Source organism: Carassius auratus, chromosome 3 (assembly GCF_003368295.1).
Source record: "Carassius auratus strain Wakin chromosome 3, ASM336829v1, whole genome shotgun sequence".
NCBI classification, from domain to species: Eukaryota; Metazoa; Chordata; class Actinopteri; order Cypriniformes; family Cyprinidae; genus Carassius; species Carassius auratus.
Window position 1 is genome coordinate 7,829,262 of NC_039245.1, and position 23,532 is coordinate 7,852,793.

Sequence of the window (23,532 nt, forward strand, 5' to 3'; positions counted from 1 at the left end):
AGGCATGTCAGTACCATTTGAATTTCAAAACAATCAATGCCAATAAAAAACAAAAATGATTTCCATGTTGAATTCTAAGTGGACTGCAAAAAAATTCCAAAGTATAGTCATTGCCAGTGCTTTAAGTGGGCCAGTACGCACAGGTACTCAGTACCGCCACTTCCAAATATAGCTCTTGAGCGTACCGCCACCTCTCCGTGCGCCCAGAACGTGCTTGTAGCGTACCGGTACGCTCATTTGGACATCTGTTTTAATAGAGGTTTTAATCTTTTACCTGCACTGCCGATTTTCAGAGCGCCCTTCACAATGCAAGCTTCCTAATTCATCCCACCCAGAGCAGAAACTACATTACCCATTCACCCTTAAGTTATACAAGTGATGAGCGCATGTGTCGCTTTTCCCACTGTTAAGTGTCAACAACTCAACGTGGCCGGAGAAGGTGTGTGAAACTCGTTGTGAGTTATACTAAAGCAAAATCTTCAGTATTTATTGTCTGATAAACATTAAAAACTGTCTGCGGAGGTTGAGTCGTCCTGCCGCCCCCGCTGGCTGTTCATTGGCTGCAACATCTTTTTTCTAAGTTCTAAAATAAATACCGTAGACGGCAAGGCACAAATTTAGATATTCATTTATCTAATTAATCTATAGCCTATGCACAAAGACAATATGATCTTTTTGTCCCCTTTTTGTTTTAAAGCTTGATGAAGAGAGAGAGCGCAAGTTGCTGCAGCTGCGAGGAGGACAGTGATGCACGCATACAGGAGTGATTGACAGTTCGCGGCACTGTGTACAAAAAATACTCCGCTACACAATTATTTCGTTATTTTCGTTAAAGCTTATTAACGTTAGCGTTACAGAAAGGTCTGATTTACGCACTGTTACAGTCATTTTTTTTTTTTTTTAAACAATGACATTTGAGTTCATGATTTTAATGTTGCTGTTTCTTGTGGCAGACTAAATGAAGAGTAATGTTTCTTGTGGCAGACTGAAGAGTAATCCGGCAGAGTTTTATACTGAAACTTTCAGTCTAAAAGTCCTTCCTTGGTCTTATCCATATTTCTTTGCACGTTGAACACACATAGGCCACAACTGGAAATAAAAAAAACTGCAACCGCGTTAATTGCGTTATTTTTTTTTAACGCGTTAAATATTTCAAATTAATCGAATGCGTTAACGCGCTAATTTTGACAGCACTAGTATAATCAGAACATTACCTGCTCCTTTTGATCTACTTTTTGTTTTAGGTTTGGTCGTTTGTGTATTGCTTTGGTCTGTTGTAGCTTGTAGCTAAAAAATCCCTAACTTTAGCTAGTGTGTAATTTTCCTGTTTGAGCATAAACAACATCTGCAAAGTTACAACGTTCAAAGTTTTAAAGGAACACTCCACCGTTTTTTGAAATAGGGCTTATTCACATTATTTCCTACATTTAGATAGGTGGGCAAATGCATTTTTGTGTCAGTGCATGCATTGTTTTAGTTTGACTGGGTCGGCGTTAGCTTAGCTTAGCACAATGAATGGAATCCTTTGTTGCCAGCTAGCATGGCCTGAGTAAAAGTGATCAAAAAAAAACAAAAAAAAACCACCTAATTACTTCTTGTGGTCTGCGTATTCACAACGAGTACAAATAGCTTTCCAGATTAACACTAGGCGATTTCTTAGACAGACATTGACTTGGGACTATATTATGGGGAAGCACAGGCGAAGCACTGCTGCTTAGGCGAAGCACTGCTACTTCGGCGCAGAGATATCACGCAACACATGAAATCCCACGACTTCCGTCAACATACCGGCGTGCAACGCGTCAAAAAAACAGAAGAAGAAGAACATACCGGCGTGACCTGCACCGAGTGTCTTCGCTTTTGGATGATTTATTTTGAGAAGTTGCAACAAACATGGTTATTACCTGCATAGCAAAAGGTTGTGAGAACAAGCAAAGGACATACACGAATGTAATGTTTCACAGAATTCCATCTAATGTGGAACTGAGAAATAAATGGCTAGCAGCTCTGGAGATCTGTAGTTCAACGCCTCTCAACAAAATAAAGCAGTATCGTGTTTGCGAAGAACATTTTGCACCAGAGGACTACTTTGAAAAAATGGAATATGGGTCCAGAAAGACGGTACTACGTCTGAAAGATACGGCAGTCCCATCTATTTTCAAAGCACAGGAAGAACAAAGTGCACATGTAAGTTGTATTTTATTTCTCTTCCTTATGTTAATCTGTGTTTTTATTCGGATGTAAAATAGATGCTGCACTAGACTACGGATAGACTAGACTACTATCTAGATTACGAACCTGTAAAATGAAATGACTGAGGGGTAAGTTAGCTAGCTATATTTCTCTCACCGAGTTAGACTCGGGAGTTTTAGTATAACTACTAGAGAGGAGAAGGCTATTAGCATTTTGACCAAAGGAGGTAGCAGAACGGTCTTCGTTGTTTATGTAACACACACACACACACACACACACACATATATATATTGCAGAATGCAGAATGGATCAGCGTCGTGAAATCCTCTGTAGATGTGACACAACTTCGGGCACGCTCATCTTTATCTGACGTGTTGAGCCTGGTCATCAATGGCAAAAACATGTCCCACTCTCTACAGCACAGACACTCTATTTCCGTCGGCATATATTGGCATATTCCCCCACATTCACAGCCTAGGAAATCGCCTAGTGTTAATCTGGATCGCTATTTGTACTCGTTGTGAATACGCAGGCCACAAGAAGTAATTAGGTGGGGTTTTTTATATTTTTTTGATCACTTTTACTCAGGCCATGCTAGCTGGCAACAAAGGATTCCATTCATTGTGCTAAGCTAACGCCGACCCAGTCAAACTAAAACAATGCATGCACTGACACAAAAATGCATTTGCCCACCTATCTAAATGGAGGAAATAATGTGAATAAGCCCTATTTCAAAAAACGGTGGCGTGTTCCTTTAATAGTTATAGCGACAGATATTTGGCTATAAGCGTTCTAAAAATACAATATAGCTGCAAGCAGCGATGGCGGGCTCAAGCCACCAATGCCATCGCCACCCCGGTGGCATCAGGTAAACTGTGCCCAGCGGCCACATGCATTCACAATATCCCTCTGGCTGTGAGGTTTTAAGGGATATGGCAGTTAAAGGGTTAATCCGAATCATCTAGACTTTAAAATCACATTCACAGAACAATATATATTTATAACTTTAGTAACACTTTACAATAAGATTTCATTTATAAACATTATGTTAACATAAACAATATTTATATAGCATTCATTCATGTCAGTTAATATTCCAAACTTAAACATAAAAAAAAAAAATTATTGTGATTTTTTTCCAAGCACATTTTACCAATTCCAGACCATATCAATCTTAATAACTACCATTATTTTTTATTTAATCATTTATGAGTGCTATACAATAGTCCAGGAAAGCTGGAAGAGAAAAACTCCTTATATTCATGTGTGCAGAATTATTAGCCATGTTTTCTTTTACAGATGAAATGCGCTAAAAAAGAGTTTTAACTCAAACTGTAAAGTCGAAAATTATGAAATACCCATGAGAAATATCAAACACAAATGCAATACAGAAATGGATAAGTTAAGACTTGACCATTGTACAAAAAATGCTGACTGGGTCATGAGGTCAGAAAAGAAGAAGAAAAAAGCAGGTCAAGAAGAACTGACAAAAAGAATTGCAAAATAATTAGGAATTCATGTGAAGATTAATTTTTAGTCAATTCTGCAAGACAGACTTTTCAGGAAAGGAGGTGGAATAAAAATGAGCACCTAAATCTTAATCCCAGATTCTGGAAGATATATTCCTCAAACCATCGGACAAGAGGAGGTGGTGCTGGTCCTTCACGAGTCACTCAAATCTGTTCATTAAGCCTATATATAAAGTCTTAATATATAGTATTTCACAATACTTCATGGTATTCTAATTAAATAGTTTTTTGGAATCTTAGATCTCTCAGAACCTGACACCGAGTAATTCTGAGACTCCAGGAAAGTGGCAGTTCTGTAAAATGTTGGCGCTGGAGACTAAATGCTCCCTGATAGTTTCACACCTAATTCATGCGGTCTTCGGTCATTTCTGACCGGAATATTTTACGTTTTGAAATGTTAAAAATCACAGCTTCATCGGAATGATATGAAATGCGGTGACCTTCATGGCATTTGGGGTGTGAACACACAAAAAAATTGAGGGCATGATTCGAACAGTCTAAGTGGGCGTAAAAAAAATAGTAACACTCAGGGTCTTCGGTCAAAAATGACCGTCCATAGGAAATGAATGGGAAATAGACAAAAATACAACAATTCAGAGAATATTTGTGTACACAATCTACAAATCGATCACAAAACTGAAAAAAAAGTGCACAGCAGTGAAGGGATAACACTATAAAACATAAAGAGTGTGATATTGACACATCCAATCACACACAGATGCACACACACACACACAAACACACACACACACACACATACTTACACATAGACACCTATGAACTACTGTGTCTGTAACACAGAGCAAAGTTTTGAGAATGTGAAATCCATTCAATAATTCAGTCATAATGCAGAGAAAATCTAACAGCAGTGAAGGTATGACACTCTAAATAATCACATACACACACACACGCGCGCGCACACACGCACACACCTATGACCTGCTGTCTGTAAAACAGCGATGAGAAGCAAGCGCTGCCTCTTGGGTTTGTCAGTGCACTTAGAAACTCAGACTTGGTCCTTTGCACCATTCTGAGGATTCTTATTTTTTATTTTTTTGCAGGAGCTCTGTGCCACTGAACAATATGTTCAGGTTTGATTGCAATCATAATGCAAAAACTTTAATGCAAATAATGCATGAAATCATTATTTATAACAGAAGAAATATAAAAAAATATACAAAAAGTACTCTTTAGAATGTATTAATATATATTCAAGTCCACTACTTAATATGAGTAAGCAATTATGTCTAAAAACAATAAGGGAATTCACAAGCCTCTCTATAGATTCCTATACTGGTAATAAGTGGTTGCACCATGCACTTACATGTTTTTCTTTCTTTGCTCTGACCAGGTGGCGCTAAAAAATCTTCAAAAAAAATGTATTTGAAAGGCCTAGTCTCTGGTTTAATCTGAAATACAACATTAATTCGAAAATAATTTAGAAAAATTAGAAAAAAAAATTATGTACTATTTTCTATGAGAAAAATTGTTCATAATTATTGCATAAATATGAATTAATATCTTAAAATTTTCTCAAAATACAAAAGAAAAAAGAAAAAATATTATTGAATAAAAATATATTCCACTGATTTTACTGGGGGGCAAAAAAGTTACATTTTAGGTGTCCGGTCACTTATGACCGTGAAGACCCTGAGTGTGACTCCCAAATGAGGGCCGCACAAGGGTTAACACACACACAAACACACACGCACACACACACACACACACACACACACTACCCACTGTGACAGAGGGACAGAGTGACATCAGATATATGATAGTTTTTTAATTTTCTATCATCCATATAGTGTTGTATAGTCATGAAACTATGCATATTTCCTCAGAATGACTTGTCTTCTATATGTACATTTTTTTGAAGTGTTTAGAAGCTGCACTTACAAAAAATAAAAGACATTTACTGGTTACTTTTTTACTGTTATTTCAAAAAAATCACCACGACAAAACCATTCAAGCTATCCAAAATTCATTCGCACCTGTTCTGTAAGATAAATTCTTTAAACAGTGGTAAAAGAGGATGTGGTGCTGAAGCTTCAAGAGTCACTCAAAACGTATCTGTCCATAAAGTCTATAAAGAATTATTCTTAATATACAGTTCACAATACTTCAGCTTGTTATTCTAATTAGGTGAGGGTCATTTTATCAGTAAAAATACATAAAATTCATATTATTTTTCTTTGAAAGATTTCTATAAATGATTTAAATCATACTTGTTTCTACAATAATTATTTAAAAGTAATCCTATAGCTCCATCTGGTGGCCATTATTGGTACCAAGAATTGCAAGCTTGATTTATATGTTATGATAGTTTTAATTTTATGCTGGCTCCTGAACATAATAAAGCTTTGAAACTTATTGTGCTTCCTTCAAATGATGACTTCTACGTAAATAAAAAAAATATGAAGAGTTGGAATGAAAAATTGTAAAGATATAGTAAAATAACTATTGTATTTTGTTTATGTTACTTTAATAAATCGCTATGACCACACCATTTAAGCTATCCTAAACCCATTCACAATTTAACATCTCAGTATATTGGCTTCATGTTAAAAAAAGTTTGGTGTGAACTACTTGTGTCTTCTTGGAGGAGAATTAATTCATTTACAGGCTGAGTTTATCATAAATCCACAATAGAATTTCTGAGTTCTGTATCAATCTGTGTTGTTGTTTGTTTATTTTTATTTTTTTATTTTTCATAGGAAGATAACTGACCCTTTACTCTCCTTTTTAATAAATGTGCTTATAAACCAAAAACAAGCTATTTATAGCTGTATTTATAAACTGCTTACTACTGACTATTAATATTGGGACAAGGCTTTATAAAGCATGAACTGACTATTTACTTTTTGAGTTTGAAATTATTATTTGCAGCACAAATAAGGTTTTTTAGGATTTTTAAAAATCCCTAAAACTGTCAGAAAAGGATAAGGCCTATTTCTATGTGAGTGGCTACATTTATTTGTTTTTATAACTATAATGCATAGACTATGAAATTATACAAAATGTATAAAAAAGTACAACAGTTATTGTTTTCCAATGTTTTTTATTAATTTTTTTTTTTTTTTTTTTTTGGATTTACATTTAAAAAAATTTGCCTACTGCAATCATTCTAAACAGCTTGAATAAAACCTGTTAATATTTATTATAGACCACTGTAACTGTGTATAATCTAACAAACAAGTTTATTATGAAAATAAAAGTGTGTACACCAGATAAATTGGATGATAAAGAAATTGCTAACAATAGTATAATAGAGCATGTTTTATGTTTTTAGGCGTTAAGATGCAGAAATGGACAAATAAAATGTAAAATAAAATGTAATTGATTTAATTAAATATAGATTAATTCTTGTTAGAGCAAAATAATAAATACATAGGTACACACATTAAAAAAGCAGACAAGATGAATGAGTTTCATTTTTTTTATAGATTCAAATTTAAGACAGACGCAGCTGGTATATGCGGTCACTTAATATTAAAATCCAGTAGATCCACTTCAGATTTATTTCTCAACAGTTTATGTTCAATTGGCTGTTTTCGTTCATATTCGCCAAGCTATTTTGAAATAATCTTGTCCGTGATGTGTTCGTTCGTACGACGAAAGGCAGAATCCTGCAGCTCGAGAGATATATGTTATTCTGCCAGTCGCGCTTTCAAATAGTCTTGCGCACTTAAACGAGTCACAAGCACCTGCATTTAGCTCTTGTAGTGTTACAATGGGTTTATTGTGTGCATTTGTGGTAATATTTTATTTAAAAAAGCTCTTAAACAAGAATAAATTCGTTTGTTTTGAGCTCGACACTGTTAGCGCTGATCGGAGCCGTGATTTCAGATAGGCAGTTCAAAAACATCTGAATTTAGCTCTTGGTGTGTTCTAATTGGTTGATTGTGTGATATCGCTGTAATAATTTATTTTTAAAAGTTTTAAAACAGGAATAAATTCGTTTTTTCTGAGCTCTTTACTCCAGACGCTCGTGGTCACAGCGGTGATTCATCTCTCCTATTTCTCACGTATCTCTGGCCAGAAATAATTTATCCATGAGCCCTGAACCGGTAATAATCAGATATGTTGGTTTAGCTTGTCAGTGTGAATTAAATATAAGTATTTATTTGTATTTTAACCAATTTAAAAGTGAAAGTAAAAGTCCGGGAATTGAACCTGTAGGGGCGCTATTTCTCTCAGACAATGGAAGTCTGAAGCACATATACTCAAACAGAGGGACACAGTGAGATGAGATGTCTGACAGTTTTTTAATTTTCTGTTATCCATACAGTGATGTAAAGTCGTGAAACTATCCATATTTACTCAGAATGACTTTTTTTTCTGTATGAAAAAAGGTTTTGAAGTGTTTGGAATTTAAAAATGCAGGACAATTAATAATTCCATTTTTATTGTCATTTAAAAAAATCACCACGAAAAAACCGTTCAAGCTATCCAAAATCCATTGGCAATTTAAGTTGTTTAAAATGTTTTGGCATCATGTAGACAAAGTTTGGTGTGTATAGTGTTACTATCCTCTGAGCAGTATGCATTAATTCACAGCTAAATGTAAAAAAAAATCCACATTCAAATCAAAATAGCTGACTTCCTGTTGATCGTAGCTGATGACTGTGAATTAGAAAGTTGTCCGTCTTGATAAGAACAATTTTTGTACCGAGTTTGGTGTCTGTAGCTAAAACTAACCCCCCCACTTTTGACAAAAGGTGGCGCTATAGAGTGCCTCTTCCACGCCCTTTTAAAAGCTTTTTCCATTGTCTAGCTATCAAGAATACTGATATGTGTTTTGAGTTTCATGTAAATCTGAGGTTGTTATCTGCCTCAAAATCACCATAACAGAATATTCAAGTTTGACACATTGCCATGGCAACAATATATAAGATATCAATATCCCCACAACAGATTTACATCGGCCATGTTTTGTCATTATTCTGATGAAGTTTGAAGCAAATCGAGTAAAAATAAGATGCTGAATTCAAAGCATTTTGAAAATCACTCACTTCCTGCTGCCAGTTGGTGGCGCTATAACGTTGACTCTTAATAGTCACATATATACGATCGGTATCATACAACGAACAAACCGATGAAGTTTGATCAAACTCAGGCAATGTATGTGGATGTTATTAGGCATTTCCTGTTTCTCACTTTTTGCCCTAATTTCAACGCCTCGCCACGGGCAAACCGTTCGAGATATCAAAAATCCCCTCGCAATTTTTCATCCCCAATGTCTTGAGATCATGTTCACCGAGTTTCGTGGCGAACGGGTTGTAAACCTCAGAGGAGTATTTCAAATTCCAGAGCATGCTTTTTTTAAACAGCCCTGAATAGCTGACTTCCTGTTGGGCGGAGCCTATGACATAAAGTGTGAAAGTTGTTTGGCTCAATGAGATCTATAAGTCTACCAAGTTTCATATAAATATATGCAAGTGTGTGTGAGCTATGGTTCATGATTTCTGACAGTGTTCCAGGGGGCGCTGTAGAGCCCCTGTGCCACGCCCGGGTCCCAGCCTCTGCAGCGTCCTGATGGCCGCAGATTCCAATGTGTGTGCCAATTTTCATGAGTTTTTGAGCATGTTAAGGCCCCCAAAAACCCCCGGAAGGTTTAATAAAAAATAAAAAAAATAATAATAAGAAGAAGAATCCTTAGAAGAACAATAGGGCTCTTCGCCCCTTCGGGCTTGAGCCCTAAAAAGTAACGATTCCATTCAGTACCGATTACTATAGATCTTCACTGTTTAATAGAAAAAATCCCTTTGAGGACTAATATAATTTGTCAGAACAATTATATGAAAATCTTGCTTATGAAGCTTATTTTTTGTGGTCCAATGATTATTATCCAGTAATTAATTTTTTCCTACTATTTTACATGTCAAATGTATGTTTTAAGCTGTAATTTGATCATTGATTACATATTGTCATTATTTCTTACAGACAACATCTCAGCAGGGTGCGAGTTCCCAAGAGCTCCCCACTAAATCTACACTTCATGAAGTTAGATGTCAGTCAGACCTTATAGAGACCGAAACTGTAGCCACAGAGATAAAGCCAAAGATGCGATCAGTGGGCACACAACTTTCAATGGGTACATTGAGCAGTTTCCACTTAAGGAGCAAAGATATGAAATACAGACATTAAATGTGTTTGTGTTACTTTATAATATGCAGTTCTAGTACATATTGTCTTTTTTTTATTATAATTGTTACACCAGCTACTGAAACATATGTGTATTAGAAAGTGGCTTATGTTTCTCACTGTAAAAAAAATTGAAATAGCATGAGCGATGGTTATGAGTAATTGTATTTTTTACTTTTTTTTTGTACTTGTAGGCATTCAGGCAACATATTATGGTCATGATGTGGGCACCCAAACAACTGACATGTTTCCTGATGTGCAGCTGTCTTCAACACCAGTAAGGGGCTCAGTCTTCAGGCCCGGTAAGAGACCTCGTCTGGTGTTCGATGAGGAAGAAGAATCAGAATTAAATGTCGAACCCACTGATTCCACATATAACCCAGATTCTGTTGTCACTGAAGAATCAGAATTGGCGTAAGATATAAATACATATTTACACACTTTTTTACCAATACATTTGTGTTTAAAAATATATATAAAACATGAAAGCAACTTCCTAATATTTATTCTTTTTATATTGCCTTAGGATAGATCCACAGCCAGACCACAGCGATAACAAATACATTGTTTTTGAAAGCTGTCTTCGAGAGCTGTTTGTGTCCTGTCCAATTTGTAAGACAAAGTGTGTTGTCCAGAGCAGACGAAGGGGGACTTTTGTTGCATTCACCCAGCTTTGTGAAAAGTGTAACTACTACAGACAGTGGCAGAGCCAGCCCATTGTTGGGAGTACCCCACTTGGAAACCTGCTATTGTCTGCTGCAACGTATTTTACCGGTGGATCTTTTAAACAACTAGAGAAGGTATTACAATTTACAATAAATGTCACCAAAAAATACTGTGTTGTTTCAGTATGTATGTACTGTATGATTTCTATGTTAATAGATTTTCAAAGCCATGAAGCTCCAGATGATGCATTTCGTAACTTTTAGGATTCATGCCAGGAATTTCATTGAGCCTACCATAATACACCAGTGGAACCAAGATCAACTGAATCTTATAAGACAGCTGCAAGAGGGAGGAAATGTTGCTGTGGCTGGAGATATGCGTGCTGACACGCCAGGTACGTTTAGAGTATATAAAAAAAAATCACACCGTTTATTTTATAGTCTTTGAGTTTTCCTAAAATATTTTGATACTGATGTTCTCAGTAATGTTCTATATCTGATTATGATGTTTACAATAGGACACTCAGCAAAATTTGGCAGCTACACCATTATGCACATGGAAACCAACAAAATTCTGGATCTTCAACTAGTTCAGGTTAGTAATTAAGCATTTAAATTTTTTTTTTACATTTTCTTTTATCTGTTATTGTTTATACTCTACTCTTTACATTTGAAATGTTGTGTACCCAACAACAGAGCAATGAGGTTGGTGGCAGTTATCATATGGAAAAGGAGGGATTGAAGCGTTGTCTTGATAAGCTGGAGTCTCATGGTTTAGCTGTTGACTACATCGTCACCGATCGCCATCCACAGATTCAGAAGTACCTGAGGGACCGCAATATCACTCAGTTCTATGACGTGTGGCACTTTGAGAAAGGTAATTATTTATCTTTGTATTATTCATTGATACTTATTCAATTAATTGTTAAACCTAACATGTACTTTTTATTTTTGTGGTAATTTGATTTTCTTGAAATAATGATTGCACAACCAAGCTTTTACTTTGTACAGGTTTATCTAAGAAACTTGACAAACTTTCAAAAATGAAAGACTGCGAGGTGCTGAAAAAATGGTTGCACAGCATCAAAAACCATGTTTACTGGAGTGCGATTTCCTCTGAGTCTGGGCCAGAAAAGGTGGCGAAGTGGAATTCACTGCAGAACCACATACAAAATGTACATGTTCATGAGAACCACCTCTTCCCCAAGTGTGAACACCCAGACAAAGTTTCCAGGGATCCAAAAAAATGGTTCCAACCAGGTATGACTGTATAGAGAGACAAATGACAATAGAATGACAGTAAAATAGTAAAATTTTGAGATTTTCTTCATATTTTATCTGTTTGGCTACAGGATCAATAGCGCTCCATAAAGTGGAAAAGCTATTATACAACAAGAGAGTTCTCAAGGATATAGAAAAGCTCAGCCACAACTTTCAGACATCATCACTGGAGGCTTTCCACAGTCTGATTTTGCGTTTTGCCCCAAAGAACGTGATTTTCCCTTTCATAGGAGTGTTGTGCAGGTAATAATCTTTGACATGTTCAGTAATATTTATAAACATTGTTTCTAACAATTGTTATGGAAATGTTTTTTTTATTCATTGTTTTATTAATATTAATAATCTTTCCCTATAATAAATAATGTTCTTTCCTAATAAGGAAGAAACAGGTAAAATAGGTTAGAAGCCTTGCCTGTGGCCCTATGTTATCTATGTTATGAGTAGCAGAGATATAAAGAGATCGAGAGCCTCCCATCTTGGCGAGCACTCTCACATTCTCTTGACTGACTGTGCGACTGTGAGCCTTTCTTGCAAGAAAGAAACCATTATAATCATTGATTGAACATTTGTCTCTTATTCTGAATTGTTTGTTTATTTGTCACAACACAGTCTACTAATCTTTTCATATTTTATGGATTGTGCACTGATTACAGGCTGTATCTTGCAGCAATGCACTATAATGAAAATGCTAACCGTGAGCAGGCAACAACAACTGAAGGACAGTCCAAAAAAGGGGAATGCACAGCAAAGCCAGTGAAAATAGAACCAACATACAGTAAGTTGTAAAATGTTTTATTAACAATAATATAAAAAAAGCTATAACAATAAATATAAGCTTACAAAAAATATTTATAAATATTACACAAATGTTAATTATAAAACAAAGGTAGATTATTTATCAGTAAATGTATAAACCCATAGAGGGACTCAGTATTGTGTTTTTTACAGACTATGTCGATGACCTTATGAGCCTTCTGTTACATAAAGTCTTTGTGGACCCCAAGCCATATGCGGAAGAGCTGCATGCAATCCCCATTCCACCTCCTCTGTCATCACAGTATGAAAAACCTTCCAAAGAAGAGGTGATTGCCCAGCGTGTGTCACGATTCAGTCGAGGGGTGGCTGAAACCCAACATACTGTCCCGCTGGATCAGGAAACTGTAGGCGGATCCGGTTAACAACACATGAGGGGATGACAACCCTCACACTACGTCCTAGGTAGCCCCAGCACCAGCTGACAAAGCTGCGATAGGTCAGATAACGGAAGCGCCTATGGCAGGAACAGAAAACCTCAATATTGTGTATAATACCAGTGGTATATTGGAAACATGTATATGTGATGTGAAAATATGTTTGATAAAAAATTTTATTTTGATTAATTTTTGTCTTTGAATAACATGTCTTGTGTGTGTGTGTATATATATATATATATATATATATATATATATATATATGTATGTGTGTATATATATATATATATATATATTTGTATCTATTGTCTTTTATTTATATTATTTTACACAACATAATTTCATAAAATTTAATAAATACTCTGTGGGACTGGCTTCATAGGACCCGGAAACCATCAGACCGTTTTACAAGGAGGGACAGAGCAGTGTAGAGTAAAGGTAAAATATATGAAAAATAATGCATTTTTAAAAAAAACGAAGCATGAACACATGTTACAGTGCACCCCACAAACACAATCAAGCCTTCGAAAAACCGTGTTTTACCACCCCTTTAACAATCAAGAAAAAAGTTCCCCTTCTGAATTTAGTACATACTATTAAACTACAGAAATTTGGATTTACCAATTTTCCATTCTTGCAGGTAAACAGGTGTGATTATATCCAGCTCTTGCATGTTCAGTAATTTCACACCTGCATGCCGCCAGCCCTCATTCTCTTGTGAGATGTGATCTGCCTTAGGGCTCGTGTCAGAGGGCATCTGCTTTGACATCTAAATCACAGCCACTTTGTTCTACACTAACACTGCTGGAAACCAGAACCAGAGAGACCGGGAGAAACCAGGGAAGTTTCTCGCTCCTTGGGTTCTAATTGTTCCCCTGAGGGAAGACAGTGAGGATATCGATGTTCTGACACTCATTAGAACCTCACACTCCAGTGCTCAGCCGCCAGGCCAGGGCAACATGTCCGATTTGGATTGGTTAATTTGATCTGAATTGCAAGACGTATAGTAGTTGAGGGGAAGCCGTATTTATAGATTTCGCTGAGTGGTTGTAGAGGCTGGGAGGGAAGGCTGGGATGGCAGGGGATGGGGGATCGTGAAGATGAAAGAGAGCTGGGAAGGGTGATATGTTCTGATAATACAGCTGGCACAGTAGTTAGGGAAGACAGTTTGAGAGTTGATCTCACTATTTGTGTGTAACAACCCCTTGTCCTTCGCTCTCACTTGTTTTTCTTTCCTCCATCCTTTTTTTTGACTGCATGGTTTTCCATCAAAGTTTTAATAGCCATTCGCTAAAAGTTATTTACTGCTATTTCAGCTTATTTACCACTTTACAGTTCATGAATACCGTACGCCTCAGTCTCCCATAAAGTCATAGAGGCACACATTCCATATTTGGCCATTGTTGTAGAAACTATTCCAGTTAAATATAACAGATGTAAGATAAATGATCTCATGTAAAATTAATCTAGCATGAAATTTAGCTAGGGTTTTTTTCTTTGACCTGTCCCACTTTAGAAGTCTTGACATTCTTTGTCATTTGACTGCATTTTTGTCAGTGTTTACAAATGTTATTGTGTTACTGTATTTGTGAGGGTTAACCATTTAATTTATTATTTGTATTCATTTATAGGAATACATTAACTAATTTTAAGTTTATACATATATACAAAGCAACATTTGGTCCCTAGTTACGTAGCTACCCCCGGCCAAATACATGATAGTTTCATTTATGATGCAGTTTCATTTCATTTTACTTTACCTCCTGAGGTTGACAGTCAACTTTTGCTAAAGGTAAAGCACCCCCCTTCGCTGATCCTTTTTAACAGACACACAGAACCAAGGGTTCTGGAGGAAGGGAAAAGGGAAAAAAACATATTTTTCATATTTAAGAAGCTTCAGGGTCATTTAGTACTCTGTTCATGTTTTTTTTGTGTGTGTGTGGGAATGAGGAACGGTCAGCACGGTTTGTGTGTGTGTGTGTGTTTGTCTGAGTGGAGTAAGATTGAATTTAATGACATGTAGGTTATTGCTACTCTGCTATCTCCGTGTCACTTCCTCTGAAAGCCTGAAGACATCTAGATAGAAATCTTCGACAATCACACACAGACGATGCTATAAAAGACGATGCTGCGCAACCTGTGTGACTTGCTGAGGCAGTTGTGGTGTGGCAGGGCCCACACAGCACTCCTTTACCTTTTTTAATCTCTCCACTTTATTTTGGCATTGGCCTGCACTTTAAGCTTTTATCACTGCCCTTCCCAAACTTTCCAGTCTGATCAGCACAGCCCAACATCTCATCCAGCTGCTATATGATGATGTATGTGACACTTCCCTTATTCTTGTTTTTATATCTGAATATAAAATAATAATATATGTAAATGTAATTGTTCGAAATGTGTCACTTGAATGTTACAGGTCTCCACCATCTTAGTCCATGCTGGCGAGTGGGGTCAATAACACTTTTTTGGCATAACCCCAATGTCTTTTTACTTACTTTCTTTCTTTCTTTCTGTTTTTTTTTTTCAGTGGGTTGCCCAGTTCACTGATGTACAGTAAGAAACTGCTAGCAGCTCGTCTAAAAGCAAACACATTAAACTGGTATCAATCTTTCTTGTCAGGAAAAGCAACCAGAGCATGTCATACCATTGTGGATTTAAAAGAAAGTGTGAAGAATGATGTTTTAGAATCATCACAGTTATTTATATTTGCAGGCACCGTTTACACCTGATAACATCCCGTCTCTGCATGGTCATGTGGTCATCTTTTTTAAAACTGATTTTTACACCTGGAGGTAACATGAATCTTCTATTTTCCAAATACGTCCAACTACACATTTCTTCTTAGTTATTTTGAGTTATTTATTTTATTCAAGTTAACCTGTTAACTTAATGGTGACCACGGGTCCTTAAAAAAGTCTTAAAATGTCTTAAATTAAGATTCAGTGGGTCTTACGGTGCTTTCACACCTGCTTCATTTAGTTTGGTTGAATCGTACCAGAGTTTCCCTCTTTGGTGCGGTTCATTTGGGCAGGTGTGAAAGCAGCAATCGCACTTGGGTGCGCACCAAAGGCGGACCAAACAAGCATACTGAGACCTGCTTGAAGAGGTGGTCTCGGTACGCTTTCAAACAAACTATGGAGCGGTCCGTCAGTACTGATCATTTTTGGACTAAACCAGTTGCCGTAGTATGGGATGAGGAAGTGAGAGTTGACAGTTTGCACTTTAGCATGGCAGCTCGTGGACAAACTTGGAGTAGTGTGGAGGTGCGGAGCCTCATAGAAATTTGGTCAGTCAGTCCATTAGCACGTTGTTTTCAAGCCGCACTTCATTATAGAAATGTATTGTTTGTTGTGGTGTATACAAACAATGTAATAGATTATGGCCAGGGACAAAACCAGCCCGTGCAGTTGTCTCTCCATAGTTGTGTTGTCTCCGTGTTGTTTGCTTGCTTTTACTCTTATGTTGGAATTTTCCTGCACGGAAATTCTGACCATTCGAAAATGGCCAATGAGTGATGTGGATGTTGTCATGTGACTGCATTTTGGTTCGTTTCAACTGGTACGGACCAAAGCAATCAGTGTGGTGTGAAAAGGAACCAAAAAAGCTGAAAAATGCTACAATGAATAAAAATAAGTTTTTATAAATCAAATAAATTAATAGAAATAAGGAAATAATAAAACAAAAACGAAGCACTGTTCTGCTAGGTCTGAACTGTCAAAATTGTTTCTGACTCTGATCAGACAAACAGACAAACTTATTAGCTAATGCTGATAAAAAAAAAAAAAAATTATAATAATTAATCACAATTTAGCACTGTTTTGCACCAGTTATGATTGGATCACCCAAAACAGATGTTCGTAAATGGAGCTGTAGAGGAATTTTCCCATATTGTACACCCCCAAGACTATGACTTTGATGCCATTAATCCAAAGCTATTTACACTAATTGCTGGGATAGTACCATGTGGATCTACCTCAGGCTATGCATTTTGCTCAAGGGCAGAAAGGTAAGAATGGACTTCATTAACGGCCTGGTCCATATTGTGTCCACCAGTGATTTAAATGCATCTTTTGTGCTACCAAACCAGGTCTTAAACCACTACACCAGCAGTGCTTCAGTGTAAACAAGGAGCTTATTTTTATCATCCTCATCCCTTCACACAACACACTCACCACCTTTGAGCTTCTGTCCTAATTAGTTGGAATTAAGATGAATGTCTGGCCTTCCCACCATTGATTGCCATTGATCGAACTCTCAACCCAATGCCCCCACCCACATCACTTATATCAATCCTTGCTGTTTTTCCCTTTCTATCTCCCTCTATAAATGCAGTGCTGTAAAGTGTACTGCATTTACACAGTATGCCAAGTGGTGGATGGGTGTTTGGGGGGTTCAATAGATGGCAAACAGTGGTATTGCTACCGGTGGTTCAATTTGTTTCTAAAATTGTGTTGAGGGAAACAAGCTGAATGTGTGTGTCTCTGGGGGATTTTTACATGTATGTCTGTGTGTCTGTGTGCTTGTGCTGCGGTTTACCTCCATCAAGATAAGGTGAACCCTCAAATCATTTTGTCGCCATGTACTGTAGTTTATGTTATTCTGTGAATGTCTGGCAGGAGTAAAGGCGGGAGGAAGGATGATGAAATATTAAAGCTCATCTCCTCCTGTTGACATTCAGAGTTAGTGGACTGGGGCTCCCTGAAGTAGAATAGCAGACACACAGAGCCAAAGGCCAGCTATGGATATACTTAGACAGAAATGTGTGTGTGTGTGTGTGTGTGTGTGTGTGTGTGTGTGTGTGTGTATGTGGTTGCCTGACTGGGTGGATAAATGCAGAATGACTGTGTGTAAAATGAAAAAGAGAGGTCGCTTGGTCGAGAAAGTGATACCATAAACTGATTTAGTGACATATGAGTTGAATATATGAGTGAAGGCTCAGTGAGAGAGAGAAGAGGCACAATACGTGAAATAAAGAATTAGAAGTATAGACTAACTAATGTTAAAGAACACGGGAAATCTAATGAAGTGTAAATCTACCTTTAGTTAGTGCCAAGTTTCTTTAATGTTAGGTAGTTTGTTAGTTACAAGTTAGATTTCTAGTTATACATTTTAAAATGTTAAAATACCCCTGAAATCTAATGCTGGTTAGCTCTTTAATGTTAAGTAGTGTTTTACTGCGATGTTAGATTTAAGGTTCTTTAATATTGGCTAGTTAGCTCCAAGTTAGAGTGTTAGCTAGACTAACAAACCTGACAATGTTAAAGAACCTATGAAAGACTGCTCCAAGTTCGATTTCATGGCTTCTTTAACATTACTAGCTTAGTACAACTAGAAAAGTTTGATAATTGAGATACTAATTGTGAAAGTTTTGCATGCAAAATCTTTGTTATTGTCTGATTCTCCTTTTCAAAACCCAATATACTTTTATTACCGTAACTATAAATGTTCTTTAAAACCAACAGCAGCTTTCAGCCTTACACCATGATGCAAACAAGAAATATAATATATACAGTATTAGTTCTTTACAGGTTTTTTTATTCAATTGCGCTGCTTTTCCATAGTTTTTTCTGTGTAAACATGGATGTGTATTTTACTGTTGCGCTTGCGTCTCATGCATTAAATGCCATTCTAAAAACACTGCGCTCAAGTTAAGAGAACTTCACTCCCATTTTCTTGCATTTTTTACCTATTCCACTGTTTCAAATTAATTACTTTGAATTAATCAAGAAAACCAGGAAAATCGCACAGCCCTACTAGAAATCTAACTTAGGGCTACCTAGTGTTAAAGAAGCCATGAAATATAACTATTATTATTATATAATTATATAATTATTATTATGTTTTATTTAATTTATTTTTTACATTAGTTACATTGTTGGTTCCAGATTTGGTTTGTGCTAGCTATATGCTAGTGTGCTTTTAAACATTGGCAAAGTCTCATTGGATGAAACGCCTCACAGGTCACGCTGGGAACAAAACAATGAAAGTTCTGTGTCCTTTCACACTTTTTCCCCCTCACTTGTCTCTATCCTTTGATATGGCATTGACACATCCTTAGGGTATTGCAGCCTCTCCAGTGTGAAGTTATGCTGAGCTTTTGTGTTGGATATGCAAGAGGAAGATGCTATGCTATGCTACGCTGCATTATGTAGGCCTTTGTTAATCAGTCACAGACAGCTTACTAATTCATACGGTATACTATCTTGCACTTTGGCTTTGTTTTTTATCATTTCACTCCGAGTCTGGTGGCCTGATGTGAACTGGGAATAATCTTTTTTTTTTTTTTTTTTTACAGGCCTTGGAGCTCCTGTCAAATTTCAGACCGCTTGAGTGTGTCTTTGCGTATGTGCATTGCCCAGAGGAGCCAGAAGTTTTGGCTAGGTTACATTCTCTCTCTCTCTCTGTTTCCGCATCACCCACTCTCCCCTCGGTCTCCCATTTTACCTCCCCCTCTCTCACTTTCTGTTTGACTTCCTTTCCATCTATGCCACCTGCTCTCTGGTCCTGAGACCCTTTTGGCGACAGATTTGTCTTCCATGGCCTCATGTAACTCGCTGTGAGAAGAGAACCAGTGAGAGATCACTTAAACGAAGTGGGGCTAAAGAAAAAGATAGACATCCAAGAGGAAGATAGTGCAAATAGAAATTGTATGTATCATGACTGTTTTTTTTTTCTTCCATTTTTATTATGGACTTTTTCAGCCATTATTTATAAGATGGGGAATGTTTGGGGTCATGCAACCTGGAGAAAATCGCATTGTCTGAAATCACATAGTCTCTAAGTAGGTACTTCTTTTTAATAAGTAAATACTTATAATTACTAGCGCTGCCGACATAGTATCTCCCAATAATTAGACAATCTCTGGTTGTGTTGCTTCACTTCCATTTATAAATCCTCTGCAGTGGCCTTAGGTGAGGGTAAAATGTCCATTGCATGCATACTTCAGAATATTGATGGAAATAGAAGGTTATACTTTTTGCCTACTGTTTTATGAATACTGTGAACATACTGTTTGTACCTACTATATAGCTGGGAAGTATGTAATTTCAAATGCAGCCAATCTGCCTATCTATCTCACTTTTGAAGTCTATCTCATGTTAAGATCATTTGGCAGCTATGGAAATATGTGATATTAAATATTGAATGAAAGGAATTGCTCATTTTTGAATGGTTGTCAATAGAGACAATTACTGCAGTGGTTCTCAACCAAGGGCCTTCAGAAAACTTCCAAGAGGGCGAAAGGATGACTTAAAATTATTCAAATTAATATATTATTATGAATACAATGAATATTCATATTTTTAGTAATAAATTAAAATGATTTAATTTACAAGCACACATCCAAAAAGTCGTGACGTTTAGTAAAATGCTTTAAAATTCAAGAACCTCTGATTTGTTAATTCTCTTTCTACCTTTATTTAATTGACAAAGCTACAAAGAAAAGATTTCCAAGGTTTTCACTGAGTTTAACATGTTTTGTAAATATAAACACATTTTGATGTTGATGGCTCTCTAGTTTTTGCGGTGAATTGTGGGATTTTTCAGGCAGTGAACGTTCCAGTGCACTGGAAGGATTTTGCAACTGAGACAGTCCTAAAAATGTCTGACTCTCTGATCAGAGCCCTGACTTCTTAACTAAGGAGCTGATTGAAATGCACCCAAAAGGAGTTAAAAACGCCATGTTAACCAGCCAAACCTTGACCTCTTGGGGTTTGACACAGGTCCCATGAGCCATAATGTTACAGCTCTTACAAAAACAAATGTTACTACAAAAGCAAACCTCTTGAGTTACTACAATGTTTCTATTTCTAAAGTGGATGATAGATGTAAATCTTAAATTACCCTGTAATTATTCCCTCCTCCCTCTTCCTGTTATTCGCTCCACGTTTTCATCCGGTAGAGTGGAGGATGACTCCAGATGCCTTGTAAATATTACCCATGGTGTCGTGCTGTGATTGTGCCGGTTCACCATTATTTTTCTGCTGATGACTCTTTCTCTAATGAGTCTCCAGAGACAGACGGTGGTCTGAACCGCCCCACTGATACCACGGACAGATAAGAATAATGCTTAAAAGGGCTCTTTGTTCGCACTAATGGTATAAGTGCACGCACCTGTGTTTGTGTACATGGGCGCTTGAGACTAATTGCAGGTACTTAAAGATTGGTTCAGATGTTAATTAGACCGTACAGACCTTTTCAAAAATAATGTGACATTATTATCTTTTGTTAATGTGTTCATTACATATACAACATGTTGTTTAGAAAATGGATTGGGTCATAATAATTTTAAAGGAATTATGAAAATGAATTTTCTTTTATCATTTACTCACCCTCACGATGCTCCAAACCAATATGCCCTTCACAGATTGCCGGAAATAAAAGGTTTAGCTGAATGTTCATGCTGATGTTTTGCCTTTAATACAATTAAAAGGTGGTTGCACACAGTCAATCTACAAATACATATTCCTTTAAATAAGAATAGAAGAGAAATGGTTGCAAAACTATAGGATGCAGAATTCTAAGATAATTTTTTTTCTCTCGAAAAACAGAGTAAGGCTATGTAACACTTCATTACACACACACACACACACACACACACACACACACACACCTTTATGAAAAAACAAACAAACATGCATAACAACACGTTTGGTATGAAAGAACTCAAATGTTTATGCAGAAAGCAATCAGAAAGATCACGACTTGAGCTGTTGACTATAAATTGTTAGTTATTTTATAAAAGGATTTATCTTTGTGACAAGGTTATACTGAAGATCTTAGGGTGCCCATGTCATTATATTTGGCCAGAAAGGTGATGTCATTTCCTGAATGATGCTACAGTTGTGATAATTACTTTTCTCAATATCAGGCCAACACAAGATGAAGTGAGACTTGTTGTCATTGTGAGAATGTGACAGTGTTTCACATTTCTGCGTACGCTGAGAGATGGAGGGAGGGTCATCAAAAGGGTTCTTTAAAGGAATATTCTGTATTTTGTACAAGTTAAGCTCAATTGAAAGCATTTTGGTATTACGGTTTATCAACACCCAAAAACAATTTTGACGTGTCTCCTGTTCTTTAAACGGAGAAAAAGGAGGTTGTGGTGAGGCACAGTCATTGGAGGATTTGAAAGCAGAAATGTGGTGCTTTTCATTTTATAACAGCACTTAAATTAATTTCCCTGGTAAAATATGTATTATTTGGGCTGTAAAGCTGTTTTAATCATAATTGATATTGTTGTTTTAGGGTATTTGGCAATGTGTTGTCATGGTGACAGTTGTAAAAATGGAAATAACCTTAAACAAAAAAAGTTATTAGGCAGTTTCATCATATTGAACTCCTGTTAACATGCTTATTATCATTTCTGTTTTGTGGCTATGCTATTAAAACAATGAGTATTTTAATGTTTACACATTGGCCCAATTCAAGTGCCTCACACAGATATTAGCTTCTTCTTCTTTCTTTTTTTGTGTTAATTTAAAGATAAAGTGTAAATAGATTTTAATGGTATTAAACATGCCACAACTGGTGTCAATTGAGCTTAAAGGGAACGTTCAGCCAAAACCTGTATTACTTTCTTTCCTCTGTGGAACACAAAATAAGAGAAATATCTCAGTGGTCTCCAAAATTGTTTGCTTACCAACATGTTTCATTCTTCAAAATATTATTTTGTGTTCAGAAGAAAGACATCCAGGTATGGAACAACATGAGAGGGTGAGTAAATAATGACAGAACGCATCCTTCACAAACCTTTTATGTAATACGTGACCCTGGACCTGGTTTTAAGAGGCTGGGATATATTTGTAGCAATAACCAGAAAAACATAGTATGGGTCAAAATTATAGATTTTTATAAATTATATTAATTAAAGATCATGTTCCATGAAGATATTTTGTAAATGTCCTACTGATTATTAAGATGCATTGTTAAGAATTCATTTGGACGACTTTTTCAGGGCGATTTTCTCAGTATTTCGATTTTTTGCACCCTCAGATTTCAGATTTTCGAATAGTTGTATCTCTGCCAAATATTGTCCGATCCTAATAAACCATACATCAATGGAAAGCTTATTTATTCAGTTTTCGAAAAATTGACACTTAACACTGGTTTTGTGGTCCAAGGGTCACGTATGGTCACATCTGTAGACATAGACATCTCATATTTAAAGCTCAGATGTTCCAGGCAGAGAATTCTGAATAATCACTTGTTGTCGTCTGGCAGTCATGGCTTTGTATAAACAGAGCTGAAGATGTGTCCCTACAGGGGGGTCAGGAGGGGCGCTCTCTTGCGATCTGCTGGTGAAAATCCCTGTGAGTGTAGTGTCAGGAAAATCTTGCTTACACTAAAAGGTTTTTGTGCGTGTGGATTTGAGGGAGAAATAGGAGTCCGAACAGATGTAGTATTGCCTTGTAATTTATGTTTCATTGCTTGCAATCTTTGCCCATCTAAAATTTCCATCATTACTGTCTCTATGTGTTTTTAATCTTTGCCGTTCCCCCTTGGCTCTGCACATTAATAATCATCTTA

At 36.6% G+C, this 23,532-nt stretch overlaps 1 protein-coding gene across 2 annotated transcripts; it reads left to right on the top strand.

Moving 5' to 3' along the window:
• The first annotated feature begins 1,742 nt into the window (after positions 1-1,742).
• Positions 1,743-13,223, top strand: LOC113046134 (uncharacterized). Of its 2 annotated transcripts, XM_026207028.1 has the most exons (11): positions 1,746-2,187; positions 9,669-9,852; positions 10,064-10,283; positions 10,396-10,669; positions 10,752-10,929; positions 11,053-11,129; positions 11,231-11,411; positions 11,546-11,794; positions 11,887-12,058; positions 12,469-12,590; positions 12,764-13,223. In XM_026207028.1, exons 1-11 carry the CDS (start codon positions 1,894-1,896, stop codon positions 12,991-12,993), a joined length of 2,181 nt encoding a protein of 726 aa, XP_026062813.1. In that variant the 5' UTR covers positions 1,746-1,893; the 3' UTR covers positions 12,994-13,223. The 2 variants fall into 2 exon arrangements, with proteins under 2 accessions (XP_026062822.1, XP_026062813.1); XM_026207037.1 differs by lacking the exon at positions 12,764-13,223 and having other exon boundaries at positions 1,743-2,187; positions 12,483-12,590.
• Positions 13,224-23,532: the final 10,309 nt, after the last annotated feature.